The sequence below is a fragment of the Pan paniscus genome, chromosome 2 (assembly GCF_029289425.2).
Source record: "Pan paniscus chromosome 2, NHGRI_mPanPan1-v2.0_pri, whole genome shotgun sequence".
Lineage (NCBI taxonomy): Eukaryota > Metazoa > Chordata > Mammalia > Primates > Hominidae > Pan > Pan paniscus.
In genome coordinates, this window is record NC_085926.1 from 19856347 (window position 1) to 19879092 (window position 22746).

Sequence of the window (22746 nt, forward strand, 5' to 3'; positions counted from 1 at the left end):
CCCTGGAGAATGAGAAACTGACTCGATGAATTATAAATTCTTGCAGTCAGACCCACAGCCCTGGAAAACTTCCCCTACTTAACCCTTGTATTCAAACAGAATGAGAACTTAAAACATATGATCTTGACAATACAGCTGCAAATGCCCTGGATTAAAGCAGACTCCTTTATAAAAGTCTCTACTACAGGCCAGGCACGGTGGCTCACGCCTGTAATCCCAGCACTTTGGGAGCCTGACCAACACGGAGAAATCCCGTCTCTACTGAAAATACAAAATTAGCCAGCGTGGTGGCACATGCCTGTAATCCCAGCTACTCGGGAGGCTGAGGCAGGAGAATCGCTTGAATCCAGGAGGCGGAGGTTGCAGTGAGCCGAGACTGCGCCATTGCACTCCAGACTGGGCAACAAGAGCGAAATTCCATCTCAAAAACAAACAAAAGTCTCTACTACAACCAAAAATGCAAACCCACACTCATCCTAGCTGAAAAGCAATGTGGGATGTGGCTGTTGAATCAAGAGAGCCCCAAAACTGAAACAGATGCTGTCAATGATAAATTACCGCCTAATATGCAGGGCTTTGTGTGCACTGAAAACACTGGTGGTTTGTTTCATGGAGCTACCATGCCACCACCATGCCACTCAAAATCAAAGTAAATATTTCTTACTTACTAGTGCAAAGCCATTCTCTCCCTCTGCACCCTTAATCCCTCCCTCCCCCAAGCCCTGATCTCATCTGCTTTAGGGAGAAAGATGATTAGAAGTAGGACCAAGGGCTCCAGGTCTTCAAGAGGGATGCATCTGTTCAGTGGGGTGAGATTCTCACATTTTTATGGTTTGGATACAGTTCCCAAAGTCATCATCATAGTCAGTCCTGGGAGAGGATGGTAGGGAAGGACGTCCGAATTCAGTTAATGGGGTTTGGGCAGAGTTTGCAGAGAAGAATTAAAGATAACCATGTATTATTGCTACGGCTTCCAAGCCTGAATGTTTAATTGGTATTGATGCTTTCCATGTCTGTACAGTGAATGTTCATATGTGACAGAGGGGATTATCCTGATCAAGAAGAGCCATGTATAGACAATTGTTATTACCTTTGGGACCCCATAACCCTAATGACTCCTTTGAGTTACAAGTCTATAACTGGTGGTTTTGCCAATTAGAGCCTCTGGAAAAGAAAGGCAACCTTCACTTGGAGGTGCACCGTGAAGTTTAGGAATTATTGCCTCCCTAACATAATTACCAGGTAGACCTCTTTTGAAAAGCAGCTATTAGCCTGTCACTGAGCTCTTCTGGAAACTGAACACTGGACCCATGGAGGCCTTCTGACTCTCCAGCCGATAATCATTTTGAGGTCGGCCAACTTGGACTAAATGACTAACAAAATGAAAAAGGAGCAAACAAGCCTCATATGTCAAATGAAATGGCATATTCAAGAATGCAGCCAGCCCAACCCCAGTAACATCTCAGCTTTACGTGTAAAAGAGTAGCAATATTTTTGTTGTTGTTATTGCTGCTGCTGCTGAGACAGGCTATCAATCAGTTGTCCAGGCTGGAATGCAGTGGCACAATCATAGTTCACTGCAGCCTCAAACTCCTGGGCTCAGGTGATCCTCCTGCCTCAGCCTACTGAGTAGCTGGCACTACCACTCCTGGCTAATTATTTGTGTTTACTTGTAGAGATGGGGTCTCACTATGTTACTCAGGCTGGTTTCAAACTCCCGGCCTCAAACTATCCTCCTGCCTCAGCCTCCCAAAATGCTAGAATTGTAGGTGTGAGCCACCACACTCAGCTGAGAAGTGATCCTTTAGAAAAAAAAATTCATTCACCACTCTGTCACCTGAAGCAAAGCCACTGGCTCAAGAGGACCCTCAATTCACAGAACCTCCTCTAAATGCCTGGGCCTGTTTCACTTATAGTCTGGCTGAGCTGAAACCTGGTGGTCTTCACTGAGCTAAACTAAAGGCCATTCTCATGGCTCTGGCAAATACTCCCCTTGATAAACCTGTTATATTTTTACTGACTCTTGGGCTGTTGACTGTGGCCTACCTATTTGGTTGGACACTTGGAAAACAATAAAATAGCAGATTAAAGACACCCCTTTAAGGGACTGCAAACTATAGGACAAAAATTATGGCTACTGATTGAACTATCTGGGTAGTTCATGTAGATACTCACCATAAGCATGGGAATGATTGGAATCAAGCTGCTGATCAAGCCTGAACCATCCAGATTGCCAACATTGCTGCCTGCACATACATGGCAACACACCCCCATTACACACAGAGCACAAGGTAAAGAACTCCATGTTTCTAATGCAGAAGCCACCACTACATGCCAAACTTGTGACTGCCAGAAGTTGACTCATTTGTCTTACGGTGAGAGAGGACACATCACACATAGGGATCTCCCTCATGCTCCTGACAGACTGACTGCAGTGAACCTCTGACCCCTCCCTCCTCAGAGCTATTGGTGGTGCCACACCAATATTGACACTTATTCAAGTTATGGAATTGCCATTCCAGTCCAATCATATGGGTCTAGTCCCAACAGTAGGGCCCATAAAGTTAAGTTAATCTGGGTTGTGCGTTTTGCTTTCTGGAACATTTTCAGTCTGTCAATGGGGTGCACCCTATAGCACAAAAGCTATTCAGCAATGAGCTATTAGTCAAGGTATTCAATGAAGCTTTCTTACTCCCTACCATCCATTGTCATATGGTATTATTGCGCATTGGAATGGCCTTCTCAAAAACTGTCTACCTCTCTCACCAGCTCCTGGTGCCCACATCTTAGTAAAGCTGTTTGGTCACTCAATGCAGCTGTCCCCAGAAAGGACTCATTCTATCTCAGCTGCTTCCTGAATAATAATCAGAATAAAAGGGGCAGGGGTTATAAAGACTTATTTTGAAAATTGGTGTTACTTCCATGACCATTCCTGGACATGGTGCAACAGCACCATGCAACAGCAATCCCGGGCCAGTAGGGTTGGTCCGCCCTTTTGGTAGCAACCAGGCATAAAAAGGATTCTAGGAGGTTCAAATTTAATTCTATTTCAGCCTCCTGATTTTCTTGTTGGGTTTACATAATCCTTGATCATAAGAATAATAACCACTTGGTTGAGTATACTTCTCAAAAATCAGTGTGAGAGCTGGGAGCAGTAGCTCACATCTGTAATCCCAGCAACATGGGAGGCTGAGGCAGGAGGAGCACTTGAGGCTCAGAGTTCAAGCCTGCAGTGAGCTATGATGGTGCCACTGCACTCCAACCTGGGCAACAGAGTGAGAATCTCATGTCTAAAATAAAATAAAGTAAAATAAAATAAAATAAAATAAAATAAAATAAAATAAAATGATAAAATCAGTATGTTCCATCCCAGTAGCTATAACTTCACCTTTTCCCCAATCATATTCTCTATTTTCTTTTTTTTTTTTTAGATGGAGTCTCGCTTTGTTGCCCAGGCTGGAGCGCAGTGGTGTGATCTCAGCTCACTGCAACCTCTGCCTCCCAAGTTCAAGCAATCTCCTGCCTCAGCTTCCCGAGTAGCTGGGATTACAGGCATGTGCCACCATACCTGGCTAATTTTTGTATTTTTAGTAGAGATGGAGTTTTGCCATGTTGGTCAGGCTGGTCTCGAACTCATGACCTCAGGTGATTGGCCTCCCAAAGTGTTCGGATTACAGGCATGAGCCACCATGCCCAGCCCATATTCTCTATTTTTGCCTAGACCTTTTGTTAGGAAAGGTCAGATATAAGAGGGACCAGGGATTTCTTAGAAAAGTTCCAGAGATCTGTTTTATTCTCTTTTATGCCTGACCTTTCCAGACAAAAGTTCTAGGTGAAAATAGGAGGTAAATGGGAAAAAGGTGAAGTTATAGCTACTGGAATGGGATACCCTGATTTTGTGGCAATAGGGGGAGAGCAGCAACCGAGCTCTTGGAGAGAGAACACTTTAGACCCAGGATGTTCAGGGGAGTGAGGGACATCATGATATTTTGTTTTTCAGCCCACTCCTGAGGACTGCATCATAAAGAAAAATGCCTTAGTGCAGCTCTCTCAAACTGTTGGTGACACCTTAGTTTTAACTGACTGCCAGGCAGTTCTGACCACAATTTGAATGACATCCACCTCAACTTTACCAAGAAATCTATTGGAAACAGCAGAGAATGACCCTAGTTACTGCACCTCCACATTGAACACCTTTGGGTATCTTCCCCAGCCCCATTTGCAGTCATTCTACAAGGTGAGCAAATACCATCAGCTGGTGGCATGGACAGACAGGAGGTTGGACTTACTGACCTCATGCAGCCCCTCCAAAAACAAGGACTATACACAATTATTGAACCTAACTGAGAATCCTATAGCCTAGCAGCAAAATTTATTTTAGGAAACTATTCTAGTTTTAAGTTAACAATGTTTACATATTGACAACAAATGTGCTGCTTAAGTGAGCACAAATCTATACATCCTTAATTAGACAATTAATTAAAAGAGAAAATCATCAGCTGACTTGCATTGCTAAGAACATCTGTCATGAATTACATAGTCTATGATAGCTAGGAGCGAAAATCCCTGATTGCAACTCTGAGTTTATCATAGTACTTGGGCCTCACTCTACTTCAGCGTTGTGTTACATATGTTCAACAACTGACTTTTCGGCAGTGTGGTGGAAAAAAGCCCTGATTTGTAGCAGGTGCTGCTTTCCATGGTGTTCATACTCTCATCATGGTAATTTCTAGCTACCATTGTGATGTCAACTGGCTTGTAAGCTTGCTGCAAATTTAACAGTATGCTCTCTCAAGCCAACTCTAGCACACTACTGCTACCCAATGTGTAACTCTCCCTCTAGATTTTCCATTCCCTAAATGGAATGTCTACACATTATCTAGAATAATGCTTGATGTATTATGATTACTCAATAAATAACAGAATTAATTTCATAAGCCAAGAAGATTCATTTAGAAAATCATAGTTTATTTGCTCTGTTGTGTTTTGTTTTTCCATTAAATTAAATGTGGCATCCAATAATATAAGATTTAAATAATCAAAAATTAACCTACAGCTGTACTAGACCCACATCTTATTACCCTCTCAGAAAAAAAGCTCCTTACGGTGACTGAATGCTACATTGTGCATATTGAGTTAACTATTAAAAGGTATATCAAGGCCAGGCGCGGTGGCTCACACCTGTAATCCCAACACTGGGAGGCTGAGGCAGGCGGATGACCTGAGGTCAGGAGTTCAAGACCAGCCTGGCCAACATGGTGAAACCCCGTCTCCACTAAAAATACAAAAATTATGGTGTGGTGGCAGGTGCCTGTAATCCCAGCTACTTGGGAGGCTGAGGCAGGAGAATCACTTGAACCTAGGAGGCGGAGGTTGCAGTGAGCCAAGATCACACCATTGCACTCCAGCCTGGGGGACAAGAGCAAGACTTTGTCTCAAAAAATATATATATATAGTTTTTATATATAAATGTTTATATCTATATGTTATAAATAATATATAAATATATATATAATTTATATTTATATATCAACATATATTTATATATAAGCATATATGTATATATAAGGCATATCAGCATTAAATAATTCTCAGTAATTTCCTCCCTGCTTAATTTATCATAAGGAATATGCTTGGGCCAGGCGCGGTGGCTCAAGCCCGTAATCCCAGCACTTTGGGAGGCCGAGGCGGGTGGGTCACGAGGTCAGGAGATCGAGACCATCCTGGCTAACACGGTGAAACCCCGTCTGTACTAAAAGTACAAAAAAATTAGCCAGATGTGGTGGCGGTCACCTGTAGTCCCAGCTACTCGGGAGGCTGAGGCAGGAGAATGGCGTGAACCCGGGAGGCGGAGCTTGCAGTGAGCCGAGATGGCGCCACTGCACTCCAGCCTGGGCGACAGAGCGAGACTCGGTCTCAAAAAGAAAAAAAGGAATATGCCTGGTGGTTTACTTAGATAATCAACAGCTATTAAGATGATCATCTTTCCTTTAATTACATTTAAAATGAAGAATTCTTAAAAGCAGGGCACTACGTATTATGGCAGGTTCTCTTATTCATGTCACTACCATTATTTATTGAGTTGGCTCCAAGCTTCCTGGTAACCAAAGTAAAAAGGTGTGCATAATCAATACAAAATACATGCTATCCATGAGATAAAAACCAGTCATGAGATACTTAGATGAAGTGCAATTATTTCCTTTGTCAAGACTGAGTTTCTTATAAGGAAGATGCATCTGACAAAAATAAAAGCCTCATGGGCATACTAACAAAAAATATGCCACGTTCCAATGGCAGTTTCTTATAGTGCTCCTCAGCATAAGCTAAAGGCAGTGCAGCTCGGTAAAAGCAATTCTGTGATGGCCTAAAATGAAGCGAGGCAATTATGTAGCCCTAGATTGATCTGATTTTTTTCAAAGAATAAAATTTAGAGTAGCTTGAACATTGAATGATCTTACACTCTCAAAACTAAAACCACACTCTGCTCCCCAGGGAAAAGACATTCTAAGCTTGACTTGGACCTAGAATGCAGGTACTCTGTGTACATATTCAGATTTAGGTGTAGATTGTCAAGTCTTCCCCAGGGATCCCCAGTGCTACCCATTGCCCCTTGCTCCCAGCACACTGCAGTTTAATAATCCATAACAGTGGTTCTCAAACTTGAATGTGCATCAGAATCACTAGAGCGCTTGCAAAAATTGCTGGGTCCCACCCCGGAGTTCCTGACTCAGTATTTTCTGAAATGGGCCTTGTAATGTGCATTTCTAACAAGTTCCCAAGTGATAGTGATGGTGGTAGTGGAACCACACTTTGACAACCAATAATCTACAAAAGGGGTCAGCAAACGTCTTCTGTTAAGGGGCAAATAGTAAATATTTTAGGTTTTGAAGGCCATACAGTTTTTGTTGCTACTACCTAACTCTGCATTCATAGTGCAAAAGCAGCCACAGACAATACTGAAAACAACACAGGCGTGATTGTGTTCCAGTAAAACTTTACTGACACAAACAAACAGTGGGCTGGATTTGGCCCACAGGCTATAGTTTGCTGACCCCTGATCTACACCAAACTGCTGGGATCTGTAAGCCCATGCATTACCAAAAAGCTCTCCCCCATTACTGGCCTTGTCATAGTGCCTGAAGGCTGCCAGCAAAGTGTCAAACTTTTGGTAATTAACTTTCTTCAGGTGATGCCGAACTGCTGCAATCAGGGCTCGCTGTCTATCCTTGCCTCGAAGATATTCATCCGGAAGTCTATTATGGATGAGATCACCAACTCCTATTGAAGAGAGAAAAAACTTTTTACATAAATTTAAAGTCTTTCTATATTATTTCTTTCTTTTAAAAAAAGTGAGAGATCTAGCAACCTCTGTGAATGAAAGAAACATCTAACTCTGACATGATTATGCAGCATGTCAGAAAATCCTTATGTACTCTAAAGTACATAAATTAATTGATAAAAATTAATATTCCTGGTTTATGTTACCTCTCTGCTCAAGAAGAAAATCTAAAAGAATGAATTTTGTGTGGACATCACCAACCGCACTCAACTGTCAAGTCTTTTCCCTGGACAGTGAAGTTCTTGCTTGACTACCTCTTGGCCATTTGTCTACAGTGCTGAGGATCTGAAAGCTAGGGCTGATTCCAGGTGGGGACCACTCAGTGTGCCTTGGAACTGACTAAACTGGGAGAGCCTTGTAAAAATTAAATTATCTACCCTCTCCTATGTGAGTTTCCAGTTGGCCGTCAGTCTGCATACCAAGTTCCCATTTCTCAGCCTTGCTTCCACTCATGCCACCACCAGCACTAGAGGCCTGCCTCCCTTCACGGCTCCATTAACTAAGAGTCCTGACCCACACCCCAACTAGAGTTGACCATGCTGCTCCACATATGGCGGCTCGGTGGATATCGCCAGAGGAGACCTCCTGCCTCTGTTCATTTTCCCTGGCGTACACACATCTCCCATCTTTCTGCCAGAACTCTCAGCTTTCTCTTCCTTTTTTAATTCATCAATTCATGCTATAAATATTGATGAAAGATGTCCTATGTGCTGGACCCTGAGGATCCAACAGACAGCAAGACAGAGCACCCACCAGCATGAAGCTTGCCCTCAAACAGGCAGAATTTACCATGATTACCTACTTCTTTTTCAAGCTAATTGATGGTTTCCTAATCATCCCTTACCCTCTTCAAAAGCTATTAAAGCCTCTAAGATGGATAGGCATCCATCAAACATTAGTAGTTTGTGTAAAAACAGAACCCAAATACAATTTCCTAATGTAGTAATTAATGATGCTCCAAACCACTGTCTTGCATAAGCTCAATAAATATTTATTCTACCTGTCAATGAGTTGACTTTAGCCAAAACATTTTTCATAGTGGTTCTTAAACGTTAGTGTATATAAGAACCTACTGAATCAGAATATCTAGGGCATGGGTCCCAGGAAGGTGCAGATTTAATAAACTCCCCGGATGATTTTAATGCAGGTAGTCTGCAGCCCATGTTTTGAAAACCACTGATATACAGCCCAATCCTGATAAGCTGTAGCATATTTTTCCCTTTGGATATCTGCTGTTTAGATTGCCTAGAAATAAAGACAAAATCCAAGTAAGTTTCTTCTGCTACTTTATGTATTGATTGATTGATCAACTGACTGGCTAGCTGGCTGGCTGGTAGGAAAAGAGTGGTTCTTAATTATGTGGTTGTAGAGTACAGTGCTTTCTCGTATTTGAATGTGCTTAAAATTCACCTGGAAATATAGTTAAAATGCAGTTTCTGATTCAATAGTTCTGGGATGGGGCCTGAGATTCTGCATTTCTAAGGAGCTCCCAGGGGATGCCAATACTGGCAGTCTGCAGACCACACTTTGAGAAGTTAGGACTAGGACAATATCCAAATTAATTAAAAAGCTGCCCCACTTCACTTTGGCTTGTTTAATATAGGCCATATTTATTTTTCCTAAATAAAATTCAAAGCCTTAACTATACTTACAGTACTTATTACAAGGGCTTCCAACTGTACCTATTTCAAACATAATATGAAAAAAAATTTACTTCTGTGTTATACACTTTTCTCATTAATGTTAATGCAACATTTTAAGTCTTTAAAATTAGAAGCTTTGAAATAAGGAGATGGTGAGCTTAACTGCATAACTTTGTGGGGATTTTGTTGCTGTTTGTTTGGGGTTTTTTACGGAGAAAGTGTGTATATTTACCATATTCCTCAGGACGGAGACAAGCTCCAAATGTGCAGTCTGGGGGAACATTCATTGTTTCTGCAATGCTATCAAAGAAAACAAATCCTTAGTTAAAATACCCACCACATGGCATCTCTGGAATTTAAAATATGTTTGCCATATGTTCTTAGTAGCCCATATTTTATCTCATAACCAAACTATGAAGATCAAACAAAAGTTCTCCAATAGATCTTTTGTCTGATCTTCCACTTGCATTAACAATGACTGAATGTTTTCACCCTCTTTCAGGAGCCCAGAATTACAAAGAAAAAACAGAACACATTCAAAGCAAAATTACCAAAGTATAAATAGAGAGCAAGACAGACAGACAGGAAAGACAAAGAAAAATATAAACACAGTAAGTTAAATCTCTGATATCCCAGAAATAATGCTTTATGCAAAATTATCCCTCTCTCTTCTCCAGTGCCTTCTGCATTTTGGAGAACTCACTGCTTTCCTGGAATCCCAAATTCTATAGATATTAACAGATTAACTGATTAACAATAAAATAATGATTTTCTTATTTAATAGATAGAATCTAATAGGCACACCAACAGTTACCACAAGAGTATTTTTTAAATTCTATGCAAAGAAACTATCAATTTGAAGTTAATCATTAACTTACGGATCTAAAACTCTTCCAAGTTTATGTTGAAACTTTTCTTTGAAATCATCTGCTCTTTTGGATACAAACTTAGCTCCTCTTTTCCTGCAAAATTAGAACATTATCAGGTATCTCTATTACCTAAAGTATTCTTGGCTGCCAAATATACATAAGGCGAAGAATACCATAGTATCATTAGGCCTTCAAGGAACAAATGTAGTTTCAAAAGAAACTCTCTGCTAAAAAGAAAGTTTTATGTGTTCATTTTTCTTTCATTTACACTAAAATAAAATAAACCTTGATTAATGAATAAGGTAAGCAAACAATATTTTTAGTAAATAAAACAAGGTGTTAATATCACTATTGTAAGTGTAGCTCCTGGCCAGGCACAGTGGCTCACTGCTGTAATCCCAACACTTTGGGAGGCTGAGGTGGGCAGATGGCTTGAGCTCAGGAGTTTGAGACTAGCCTGGGCAACATGGCGAAACCCTGTCTCTTAAAAAAATACAAAAACTAGCTGGGCGTGGTGGCATGTACCTGTAGTCCCAGCTACTCGAGAGGCTGAGCTAGGAAGATCGCTTGAGACTGGGAGGCTGAGGTTGCAGTGAGCTGAGATGATGTCACTGTACTCCAGCCTGGGTGACAGAGTGAGACCCTGTCTCAAAAAAATAAAATAGAGTAAGTGTAACTCGTAAAATTGCTAGAAGAAAATTAAGCATCAGGCCAGGCACAGTGGTTCATGCCTGTAATCTCAATACTTTAGGAAGCTAAAGCTGGAGGATCAATCAAGGCTAGGAATTTGAGACGAGCCTGGGTAACATAGTGAGATCCCATCTCTACAAAAAATGAAAATAAAAATAAAAAAATTTAGCATCAAATAAATAAATAGCCAAAGGATATAAACAAATAACTCACATCTAGTAAGCAAATACATGGAGAATTTACAATACTCTCTAGTAATAAGATAAATGTAAAATAAAAGAATAACAAAGTGCCACTTCTAACCTAGTAAACAAGCAAATATATATAAGCATATTGAGAGAGAAAGAATATCTAACTTTGGCAAAAAAATATGGTAAAACACTTACAGATTGCTAGTGTAAATTCCTACAGTTCTTTTGAAAATAATTGGGCAATATGAATCAAAAAGCAAAAAAACACTCATGCCCTTTCATCCACATCTGGGAACCAATAATAATGATATAATCCAGATAGCAATTAAAAATGTAGAAAAGAGCCTGGGCACGGTGGCTCATACCTGTAATCCCACCACTTTGGGAGGCTAAAGTGGGCAGATCACTTGAGGTCAGGAGTTCAAGACCAGCCTGACCAACATGGTGAAACCCCATCTCTACTAAAACTACAAAAATTAGCCAGGTGTGGTGGAACACGCCTGTAATCCCAGGTACTTGGGAGGCTGAGGCAGGACAGTCACTCGAACCTAGAAGTCAGAGGCTGCAGTAAGCCAAGATCATGCCACGGCACCCCAGCCTGGGCAACAAAGTGAGCCTGTCTCAAAAAAAAAAAAAAAATGTAGAAAAGTTATATGTATAAAAAATGTTTGTAGCCTCATTGATGACAATGGAATAAAGAAAAGAATCAAAATGTTCAGTTGTGGAGGGTAATTAAATTCTGTCACATTAATAAGAATACACTGCATGCATTTTCAATGCTGGCATACACAGCAATATATAATTATTTTATGTTAGGTGGAAAACAGGATATAAAATGGGATTGCACTCTGGTAAAAACTATGCAAAAATCTACATAGGGAGCCACGCTAGGAAAAAATACATTAAAATGATAATAATGGCTGAATTAAAGTGAACAGGATTATGAGAGATTTTATTTTGCCAGTTTTCTGTAAAATAATTTTGTTACTTCTACTGTTGTGATTAAATGAATAAAATTTCTTTTGAAACCTGTAAAATTACAACACTACTATTTAATAACATTAAAATTAATAAATTCTCTATTGTTTTGCTAAGACTAAAGACAATGAACATTACATTCTTAAAACTCCATTTGCTTTTCAAAGTATCTCCTGTACTATTGAACTACTGAGCTGAATAAATTTCTGGAGAAGAGTGACACTCTGTGGAGGAACAAAAGAAGAAACATAAGTAATTCATCTCGTTTCTTCATTTCCTTCCCATTTGTTGGCGGGCGGAAGAATGTGGGTGGAGTCAGAATAAATCAATGCAGTTTAGGGCTATAACTTGAACAAACAGAGTTAACAATCTAAAAATCAGCTCCAGGCCAGGCGCAGCGGCTCACACCTGTAATCCCAGCACTTTGGGAGGCCGAAGCAGGTGGATCACCCTGAGGTCAACAGTTCGAGACCAGCCTGGCCAACATGGCAAAACCCCGTCTCTACTAAAAAATACAAAAATTAGCCAGGCCTGGTGGTGGGCACCTGTAATCCCAGCTACTTGGGAGGCTGAGGCAGGAGAATCGCTTGAACCCAGGAGGCAGAGGTTGCAGTGAGCCAAGATCACACCACTGCACTCCAGCCTGGGCAACAGAGTGAAACTCTGTCTCAAAAAAAAAAAAAAAAAAATCAGCTCCAAGGTACATAATTAGGAACATGCAGAGATGATAAGAAAAAGAACTGTAAGGCACAGAGCCAACTCTTTTTAGTCAAGAACTGCCTGGAGTATGCTTCCGCAACAATCAGGAAGTATCTGTGGGCAACCATGTATGTCAGAATATCAATAACTGCAACATCATTACACAACAATTGTGAGTTGCATTCACGAACCAACTCAGATAAAGCTCTTTGTGTGCCAGTGAATTCATTCATTCACACATGCACACAAACACATGCACTCGCACATGCATGCCTACATCTGATGACTCAAACCAAAGTTTGATTTGACTTTGGTTTGATTATTCAAACCAAAGGTCACAAGCAAAATATAGATAGAGATCGTTTTTGTTTGTTTGTTTGTTTTTGTTTTTGTTTTTTGAGACAGAGTCTTGCTCTGTCACCCAGGCTGGAGTGCAATGGCGCCGTCTCAGCTCACCGAAACCTCCACCTCCCGGGTTCAAGCGATTCTCCTGCCTCAGCCTCCCAAGTAGCTGGGACTACAGGTGCGTGCCACCACACTCAGCTAATTTTTGTATTTTTAGTAGAGACAGGGCTTCACTATGTTGGCCAGGCTGGTCTCAAACTCCTGACCTTGTGATCTGCCTGCCTCAGCCTCCCAAAGTGCTGGGATTACAGGCATAAGCCACCATGCTCAGCCAATAGAGATCCTCTTTTACAGAGGAAATATATCCCATAAAAGTTGAGAGTAAACCAAATTTACATTAAATCGTGCATATAAAATTAGATGCCTCAAAATGTAAACTAACACTCTTGACTCCACGTTTGTAACAGAAATCAAACTGAATGAAGTAGTGAGCTCTTTTTAAACTGCAACCAAAAGAATAAAGAATTTCTCTACTGCTAGCAATAACATTCCAATTAAGTTTCAAAATACAAAAAGGGCTGGGCGCAGTGGCTCACGCCTGTAATCCCAGCACTTTGGGAGGCTGAGGCAGGCGGATCACCTGAGGTCATGAGTTCAAGACCAGCCTGACGATCATGGTGAAACCCCATCTCTACTAAAAATACAAAAATTAGCCAGGCATGGTGGCACGCACCTGTAATTCCTGCTACTCAGGAGGCTGAGGCATGAGAATTGCTTGAACCCAGAAGGCAAAGGTTGCAGTGAGCCGAGATCATGCCACTGCAATCCAGTCTGGGTGACAGAGGGAGACTCCATCTCAAAAAAAAAAAAAATACAAAATGTATGATCAAATAAAACACTGTTCCATAAACAGTGTCCTCTTGGGAGTAGAGACAAGTTGGAGGGAAGCATGCACTGCACACTGTTTGCCCTTATAAACTTTGTGTCTTTTTCTGTGGCAACACTAAATCATTGATATTTGCTCTGCTCTTAGGATGTTCTTGAGGACCACATTGCTGTTAATGTGTTTACCTCATATGTTTTACAAACTGATAGCAAGTTTATATTTCTAACCCATTGAAAATGGATAAACCATATTTGTCTCCTTTTAAGTATCAATTTATTTATTATATTTAATTATAAATATCTGTAGTCCTTAAATATTTAAATAATATCTTCATACTTTACACATAGTTTAACCATTTTAATAATAATAATTAAGAAATATTTATTATGTAAATGCTTCATCCATATCCTAAATAAAAACTATCTCATACAGGGTTACTATGATACTGTAAAAATTTATTTTATGTGTGTGTTTTACCATCCTTATTTTGAATAATTCGAGTATCAGAAACTCATGTAATAAAGGAGTGAAAGAGGAATGGAAATCATTTTTGAAGCCCATAAAGAGGTGATCAAGAATAAAGTGCCTATAGATCTGGTGCAGTGGTTAGGGCTGCCTCTAGAGCCAATACTGCCTGGGTTTCATTCTTACCCCTGATACGTCTGAGCTGCATGATCTTAGGCAAATGATTTAACCCCTCTGTACCTCAGCTTTTTCACCTGTAAAATGGGAAGAATAAAAGTTATAATACACCTATCCTGTGGAGTTCTTAGTAGAATTAAACTAATAATATATAAAGTGCTCAGAATTTTGCCTCTATAACTGAGAGCTGTTATTGTCACAGAGACAAAATAGGCAAGAGTGAGGCAGGTTGGATACCTGCAGTAATGCTAAGTTTGTGTGCATGTTGGGCCTACGGAAACCTAGAGGGCCATTGTCTCCTTTAAAGAGGGCAGAGGTCAGAACAAATCTACCCCTATCATTGACAAATATGAATGCGAGGCCCATGCATTAGTTTCATGTGGTTGCTATAAGAAATTACCAAAAACTGATGGCGTAAAAAAATGTATTCTCTCACAGCCCTAGAAGCCAGAAGTCTGAAATCAAAGTGTCAGTAAGGCCACATTTCCTCTAACAGCTCTAGGGGAGAATTCATTTCTTGCTTTTTTTGTTGTTTTCCCTAGAGATGGTATCTTGCTATGTTGCCCAGGCTGGCCTCAAGCTCCTGGGCTCAAGCCATTCTCCCACCTCAGCCTCCCAAAGCACTGGGACTACAGGCATATGCCACCACACCCAGCCCATTCTTTCCTTCTTCCAAAGTCTGATGGCTGTTGGCATTACTTCGCATTCCTTGATTATAGGCACATCACACCAATGTCTATCTCCATCTTTACATACCTTGCCTTCTGCATGTCTTTTCCTCTTGTGTATCAAATTTTCTTCTTCCCCTCTATGGATACTGATCATTGGATTTAACATCCGCTCAGATAATCCAGAATGATCTCTTCATCTCAAGATCCTTAATTACATCTACAAAGACCCTTTTTCCACACAAAGTAACATTCATAGGTTCTGGCCATCAGGACATAGACATATCTTTTTGTGGAGGGCGGGGCGGCACCAGTATTTACAACGTTCAAACCATGGTACCAGTATCCACAATCTTCTGATTTTTTTAAGCATAACAAGATATCTAGACTTTTATGAGCAATCTTCCAAAGTTTATGTGTTGGCTCGGATATAAAATATAACGCAGGAAATGAAAAACTAATGACCCAATTTTGTTTTCTAAGGAAGTAGTCTTTACAGAATGAAGAGATAAAAAGGTCACAATTTGAAAAGTTGAGTGATGCTCAGGTGCCCAAATAACTATTCAACAAAGCTGAATAACAAATATCAGGTCAAGACAGGATGGTTATTCATGACTTTATTCCCAGCTATTCAGAAGGCTGAGGTGGATAGCTTGAGTCCAGGAGTTCAAGGTTGCAGTGAGCTATGAAGGCCCTACTATACTCCAGCCTGAGCAATAGAGCAAGATGCTGTCTCAATAAATAAATAAATAAATTTCAAGTCAATTACAATTGTCTTGGTAGAGTTTTGAAAGCCCATTATATTTAAGAAACACAAATAAAGTTGATCCCAGAGAGTTAAAACATGCATATATGTCTTTATGTTTGCTTGCAACTTCAGAATAAAGATAGAAAAAAAAAAGTATCATTTTTACCTCTGTAGGAACTAGATAGGATGGGTGTCAGAAGTGAAATACATTACACTGTTTTTTCTATTTTTTTCTAATCATCTTGTTTGAACCATATCATTTTATTACCTCTTCAAAAAATAAAGTTTAAAAATCAACTTTTCTTTAAGTCCAAATGTCTAACACTTGTTCCTGGGCACAGTATAATTAAACTTACATTTGTAGTTCATGGAGCCAATATAGAGATTTTGCCATGGCTCGTCCATCATTAAAATGTGGTGTTGGTACTCCATACATACTACACCTATGGAAACTTGATGGGTTATACTTTCGGTTCTTTGCCTCTCCTGTGGAAAAAGAAAGGAAGACTTATGACTTAAGCAACACGAATAACCTTATCATGCAAGATGCACACTATGTTCTCATTGACATTGAAAATGAGAATGGAACAAAAAATGAAATTGTAACAGTGCAGAAACTGCACAGATTTAGCTACAGATGACAGAAGCATTCCCCCATGTGAGCTGGGAGACTGGTGGGATGCTACACACAACAATACCTTGTGTTAATATTTGAAAAGCCATATGTAAAAAACTCCAAAGACTCCATCAAAAAACTGTTAGAACTAATGAATTTGGCTGGGCACAGTAGCTCATGCCTGTAATCCCAGCACTTTGTGAGGCCGAGACTGGTGGATCACTCGAGGCCAGGAGTTCGAGACCAGTTCACCAGTCTGGCCAACATGGTGAAACCGTGTCTTCTCTAAAAATTCAAAAATTAGCTGGTCATGATGGCATGCACCTGTAATCCCAGCTACTTCGGAGGCTGAGGCACGAGAATCGCTTGAACCCAGGAGGCGGAGGTTGTGGTAAGCCGAGATCGTGCCACTGTACTCCAGCCTGGGCAACAGAGTGAGGCTCTTTCTCAAAAAACAAAAGAACTAATAAATGAATTAAGTAAAGTCAAAGAATACAAAATCAACACATAAAAGTCCATGGCATTTCTATAAAAAATAACAACCTAGACAAAAAGAAATCAAGAAAATAATTCAATTTATGATAGCATAAAAAAATACTTAGGAATAAACTTAACCAAGGGGGTAAAAGACCTGTACACTGAAAACTATAAAACAATGATGAAAGAAATTGAAGAGGACACAAATAAAATGAAGATATTCATTCCATGCTCATTGATCAGAATAATTAATTTTCTTAAAATGTTCATACTACCCAAAGCAAAATGCAGATTCAATGTGATCCCTATCAAAATTCCAAAAGCATTCTTCACAGAAATAGAAAAAAAAAATCTTAAAAATTTATATAGAACCACAAAAGGCTCTGAATAGCCAAAGTAATTATTAGGAAAAAGAAAAAAGTTAGAGGCATCACACATCCTAAATTTAAATTATATTACAGAGCTGTAGTAATTAGAACAGTATGGTACTGGCATAAAAACAGACATACAGGCTAGTGGAACAGAATGGAGAGCCCAGAAATAAATCCAAACATATACAATACACTAATTTTCAACAAGGGCAGCAAGAAGAAACAACGACACAAGGATAGTCTCTTCAATAAATGGTCCTGGGAAACCTGATTCCCACATGCAACACCATACACAAAAATCAACTAAAAATAGATTAAAAAAAAAAAAACTAAACATTAAGACCTGAAACCATAAAACTCATAGAAGAAAAAATAGCGGAAAAACTTATTGACATTGGCCTTGGCAATGATGTCTTAGATACAAAAGCTCAGACTACAAAAGCAAAAATAAATAAATGAGACTACATCAAATTAAAAACCTTCTGCATAGCAAAGGAAACAATCACCAAAATGAAAAGGCAACCTATGAGTTGGGAAAAAAATATTTGCAAACTATGTATCTGATAGAGGGTTAATAGTCAAAATTCATAGAAAATATGTAGCTCAATTCTTAAAATGGGTGAAGAACTTTAATATTTAGAAAGTAAGTAAGGACATTGTATGGGAAAAAGAGATATCAATGATGAAAAACTGCAGGGTCTCCACCATTGTTATGGAAATCCTGAAGATCAAGGGGGGTATGGCAATGATTTAGGTCTCTGGCAGCACTTTCCACTATGCTAAGATTTGAGAGGTTTGGTGTTTTGCACTTGTTCTCACTGAGATTTGGTGCGATCATAACATTGCGACCCTCATATTTCATTTACCTCATATTAGAAACATTCAAAGGGTGATTGAGAGCTGAGAAACCAACAGAGGAGTCTTTTTATTTAAAACTGAATACTGTGCTTTTTTCTTTTCAAGTCTTGATGTGGTGTTAGTTTTCTATTTCGAGATAAGAAAGTAGGACTGAAACTAGAGAACAACCAAGAGGGTAAGAAATGTTGGAGTAAAGATATTCAGCCTCACTAGTAACTCAAATAATGTAAATAAAAACAGTAAATGTCTTGTTATTGAAGTAACAAGAAATTATAATTGTCTCTTAGTTAAGCAAAAATAAAGAAGATTGGCTGAGCTCATTATTGGGAAGGGTGTGGAGAAATGGATATTCTCATACTCTGGGTCTAAGGGCAAATTGGGCAGTAATTTGAGCTGACAGTTTGGCTCTAAAAGTAAAAATTTCTCAGAAATCTAGGAATGTAACTTAAGGAAATAGCCAATCACATTTACAAAGGTATATAAACAATATGTTTTTGTAATAGTGAAAATATAATGTAGGTACTGACATGAAAAGACATTCCAAAATATTTCATAAGACAAAAAAAGCAAAAGGAAAAATGTATATATGATGTGGAACAAAATGAACATACATACTGATATATATAAAAGTGCAAAGAAAAACATCTATGAACATATTATCGGCTGGGCGCAGTGGCTCACGCCTGTAATCCTAGCACTTTAGGAGGCCGAGGCAGATGGATCGCCTGAGATCAGAAGTTCGAGACCAGCCTGACCAACACGGTGAAACCCAGTCTCTACTAAAAATACAGAAATTAGCCAGGCATGGTGGCGGGCGCCTGTAATCCCAGCTACTTGGGAGGCCGAGGCAGGAGAATTGCTTGAACCCAGGAGGCGGAGGTTGCAGTGAGCCGAGATCAGGCCACTTCACTCCAGCCTGGACGAAAGAGCAAAACTCCGTCTCAAAAAAAGAAAGAAAGAGAGAAAGAGAGAGAGAGAGAAAGAAAGAAAGAAAGAAAGAAAGAGAAAGAAAGAAAGAAAGAAAAAGAAAGAAAGAAAGAAAAAGAAAGAAAGAAAGTTCTGTGTGAGATAGAGAATTGTGGGAATTTTTTGTATATTGTGTATTTCTGTATAGTTTTCATTTTATAAAAGTATCTATCACTTTAGTAATGATTAAAATTAAGTTATTTTAAAGTATTAAGTGTATTTTAAATGTTGTAGGTCCATATTTATTGCTATCTACATATTATTTAAGTAAAAAATTTAAAATATATAGAGCAGGCTCCCTAAAAGCATGGAGAGTATTATCCCATTTATTTAATGATTAATGATTTAATGGCTGAATGGATGGGGGTTAGAAAAAACGTTCAGAGAGAGGAAGTGGAGCAAGACGGCAGAATAGAAAGCTCCACTGATCATGTCCCAGTCCCGTGTCCCAGACCCACACCCGCCCCCCACCCCCTACAAGGACCAAGTTGACAACTATCTACACAGATATGAGTGCCCATCTCAAAAATCAGGTGGGCAACTCATAGTACCTGATTTTAACTTCATAGCACTGAAAAAAAAAGGCACCCAAGAGATAGAAAAAATAGTTTTGAATCACAGACACCACCCCTCCCCAACCCCGGCAGCAGCAGAGTGATGGGGAGAGCTTCTCCTGGCACCAGGGCAGGGAGAACACAGCAATTGTGAGGTATCAAACTCAGTGCTTTCCTGTTAGAGCAGAATGGAAAACTGAACCAAACTCAGCTGATGCCTGTCCCCAGAGGCAGCATTTAAATCAGCCCCACCAGAAAAGGAATTGCCAATCCCAGTAGTCCAAACTTGAGTGCCTGCAAACCTCGCCACCAAGGGCTACAGCACTCTGTGTCTCCAAGTAATCTTGAAAGGCAGTCTAGGCCATAAGGACTGGAACTCTTAGGCGACTCCCAGAGCAGAACCAGGCCCAGAGACAGTGGACTGGGGGTGGGGTGGGTGGCGGGATACATGTCATACTGGGACACCAGCTGGGGCAGCCAAGGGAATGCTGGCATCACCCCTCCCTTAACCCTAGGCTGCACAGCTCCGCTCATGGCTCCAAAAGGGACCCCTTCCTTCCACTTGAGGAGAGGAGAGGGAAGAGCAGGGAAGACTTCGCCTTGCATCTAGGACACCACCTCAGCCACAGCAAGATAGGGCACTGTGGGACTCAGGAGGCCGCCATTCCAGGCCCTGGTTTGCAGATGACGTTTCTAGACACATCCGGGGCCAAAAGGATGTGTCTTTCCTTCACTGCCTTGAAGGAAAGAACCCAATCCAGGCAGCATTCATCACCTGCTAACTGAAGAGCTCTTGGGCCCTGAATAACCAGTTGCAGTTATTCAGGGCCCAGGTAGTATATCAAGGGCCTTGGGTAAGCCTCTGAGACTTCCTGGCTTCAGAAGAGACTTAGCACATTACCAGCTGTGGTAGCTACAGAGCAAAACTCCTTCCGCTTGAGAAAAGTAGAGGGAAAAGTAAGGGGAACTTTGTCCTACACCTTGGGTACCAGCATGGCCACAGGGGAGCAGAGCACGAAGCAGGCTCTTAGGGTTCCCGATTCCAGGACTTGGCTCTTGAATAGCATTTCTAGACCTGCTCTGGGCCATAAAGGAATCCACTTCCCTGAAGGGTAAGTCCCAGGCCATTAACTTCAAGCTGACTTAAGAGACCTTGGGCCTTAAGAGAACATTGGTGGTAGTCTGGCGGTATTCCTCATGGCCTGGGGTGGCGGTGGCTACCCATTGAGGTTCCTCTGTCTTTGGGAGGGGGAGGGAAGAGTGGGAAAGACTGTATCTTGTGGTTTGAGTGCCAGCTCAGCTGCAATACAGTAGAATACCTGGTAGACGTCTAAAATTTTTGACTCTAGTCCTTGACTCCCAGACAGTACTTCTGTACCCACCCAGGGCCTGGGGGACCTCACCACCCTGAAGGGAAGGACACAGGCCTGGCTGGCTTTACCACCTGTTAATTGTAGAGCCCCAGGACCTTGAGTGAACGTAGGCTGCAGCCAGAGGTTGAGTGCAGCAGGACTTGGGTGAGACCAAATGCTACACTAGCTTCAAGTCTGATCCAATACAGTCAGCAGTGGTGGCCACAGGGGTACTTGTGTCACTCAACCCCCAGCTTTAGGTGGCTCAGAACCGAGAGAAAGACTGTATGTTTAGGAGAAAGTAAAGGAAAAGAACATGAGCCTCTGCCTTGTAACCCAGGGAATTCTCCCAGATCTTGTCCAAGTCCATCAAGGCAGTACCTCTACAAGTTTGCAAAAACCAGTGTTACTGGGCTTGGGGTGCCCCCTAAAGCAGATACAGCTTAGATCACAACACACAAGTCCTTTCAAATATCTGGAAAGCATTTCCAAGATGAATGGGTACAAATAAGCACAGACAGTGAGGACTACAATAAATACCTAACTGTTCAATGCCAGACACCAAGGAACATCTACAAGCATCAACACCATCTAGGAAAATATGACCTCACTAAATAAACTAAATAAGACACCAAGGAACAATCATGGAGCAACAGAGCTATATGTCCTTTCAGATAGAGAATTCAAAATAGCTGTGTTGAGGAAACTCAAATAAATTTAAGATAACACAGAGAAGGAATTCAAAATTCTATCAGGTAAATTTGAGAAAGAGACTGAAATAATTAAAAAGAATCAAGCAAAGGCCAGGCGTGGTAGCTCACACCTGTAATCTGAGCACTTTGGGAGGCCGAGGTGGGTAGATCACTTAAGGCCAGGAGTTCAAGACCAGCCTGGCCAACATGGTGAAACCCCATCTCTACTAAAAATATAAAAATTAGCCAGGCGTGATGGTGCCTGTAATCCCTGCTACTGAGGAGGCTGAGACAGGAGAATCACTTGAACCTGGGAGGCAGAGGTTGCAGTGAGCCAAGAGCACACCACTGGACTCCAGCCTGGGCAACAGAGTGAGACTCCGTTTCAAAAAACAAAAACAAAACAACAACAACAAACAAAAACAAAAAGAATCAAGCAGAAATTCTGGAACTGAAAAATTCAATTGACAAACTGAAAAGTACATCAGTCTCTCAACAGCAGAATTGATCAAGCAGAAGAAAGAGTTAATGAGCTTGCAGAGAGGCTATTTGAAAATACAATCAGAGAAGACAAAAGAAAAAAAAATTTAAAGAATGAAGTACAACTAAAAGATACAGAAAAATAGTCTAAAAGGGGCAAATCTAAGAGTTATTGGCCTTGCCAAGCATGGTGGCTCACATTTGTAATCCCAGTACTTTGGGAGGCCAAGGTGCAAAGATCACTTGAGCCCAGGAATTCGAGACTAGCCTGAGCAACATAGTGAGACTAAATTTATTATTATTTTTTATTTTTTAATTTTATTTTATTTTTAAAGTTATTGCCCTTAAGGAGAAAATAGAGAAAGAGATAGGAGTAGAAAGTTTATTCAAAGGGATAACGGAGAACTTCCCAAACCTAGAGAAAGATATCAATATCCAAGTACAAGAAGGTTATAGAACACCAAGCAGATTTAACACAAAGAAGACTACCTCAAGACATTGAATAACCAAACTCCCAAAGGTCAAGGATGAAGAAAGGAATCTAAAAGCAGTGAGAGAAAAGAAACAACATACAATGGAGCTTCAATAAATCTGGCAGTAGACTTTTCAGTGGAAACTTTACAGTCCAGGAGAGAGTGCCATGACATATTTAAAGTGCTGAAGAGAAGAAACTTTTATTCTA

At 40.4% G+C, this 22746-nt stretch overlaps 1 protein-coding gene across 3 annotated transcripts in view; it reads right to left on the reverse strand.

Moving 5' to 3' along the window:
• The window catches only part of EFHB (EF-hand domain family member B), a 63004-nt gene that overhangs the window by 15412 nt on the left and 24846 nt on the right, over positions 1 to 22746 (reverse strand). For all 3 annotated transcript variants that reach the window (XM_034955953.3, XM_034955951.3, XM_003826181.5), the window contains 4 exons: positions 16055 to 16184; positions 9861 to 9944; positions 9215 to 9282; positions 7124 to 7278 (listed from right to left, as the gene is read on the reverse strand). In XM_034955953.3, coding sequence (XP_034811844.2) covers positions 7124 to 7278; positions 9215 to 9282; positions 9861 to 9944; positions 16055 to 16184 — 437 coding nt within the window. The remainder of the gene's footprint in view (positions 1 to 7123; positions 7279 to 9214; positions 9283 to 9860; positions 9945 to 16054; positions 16185 to 22746) is intronic.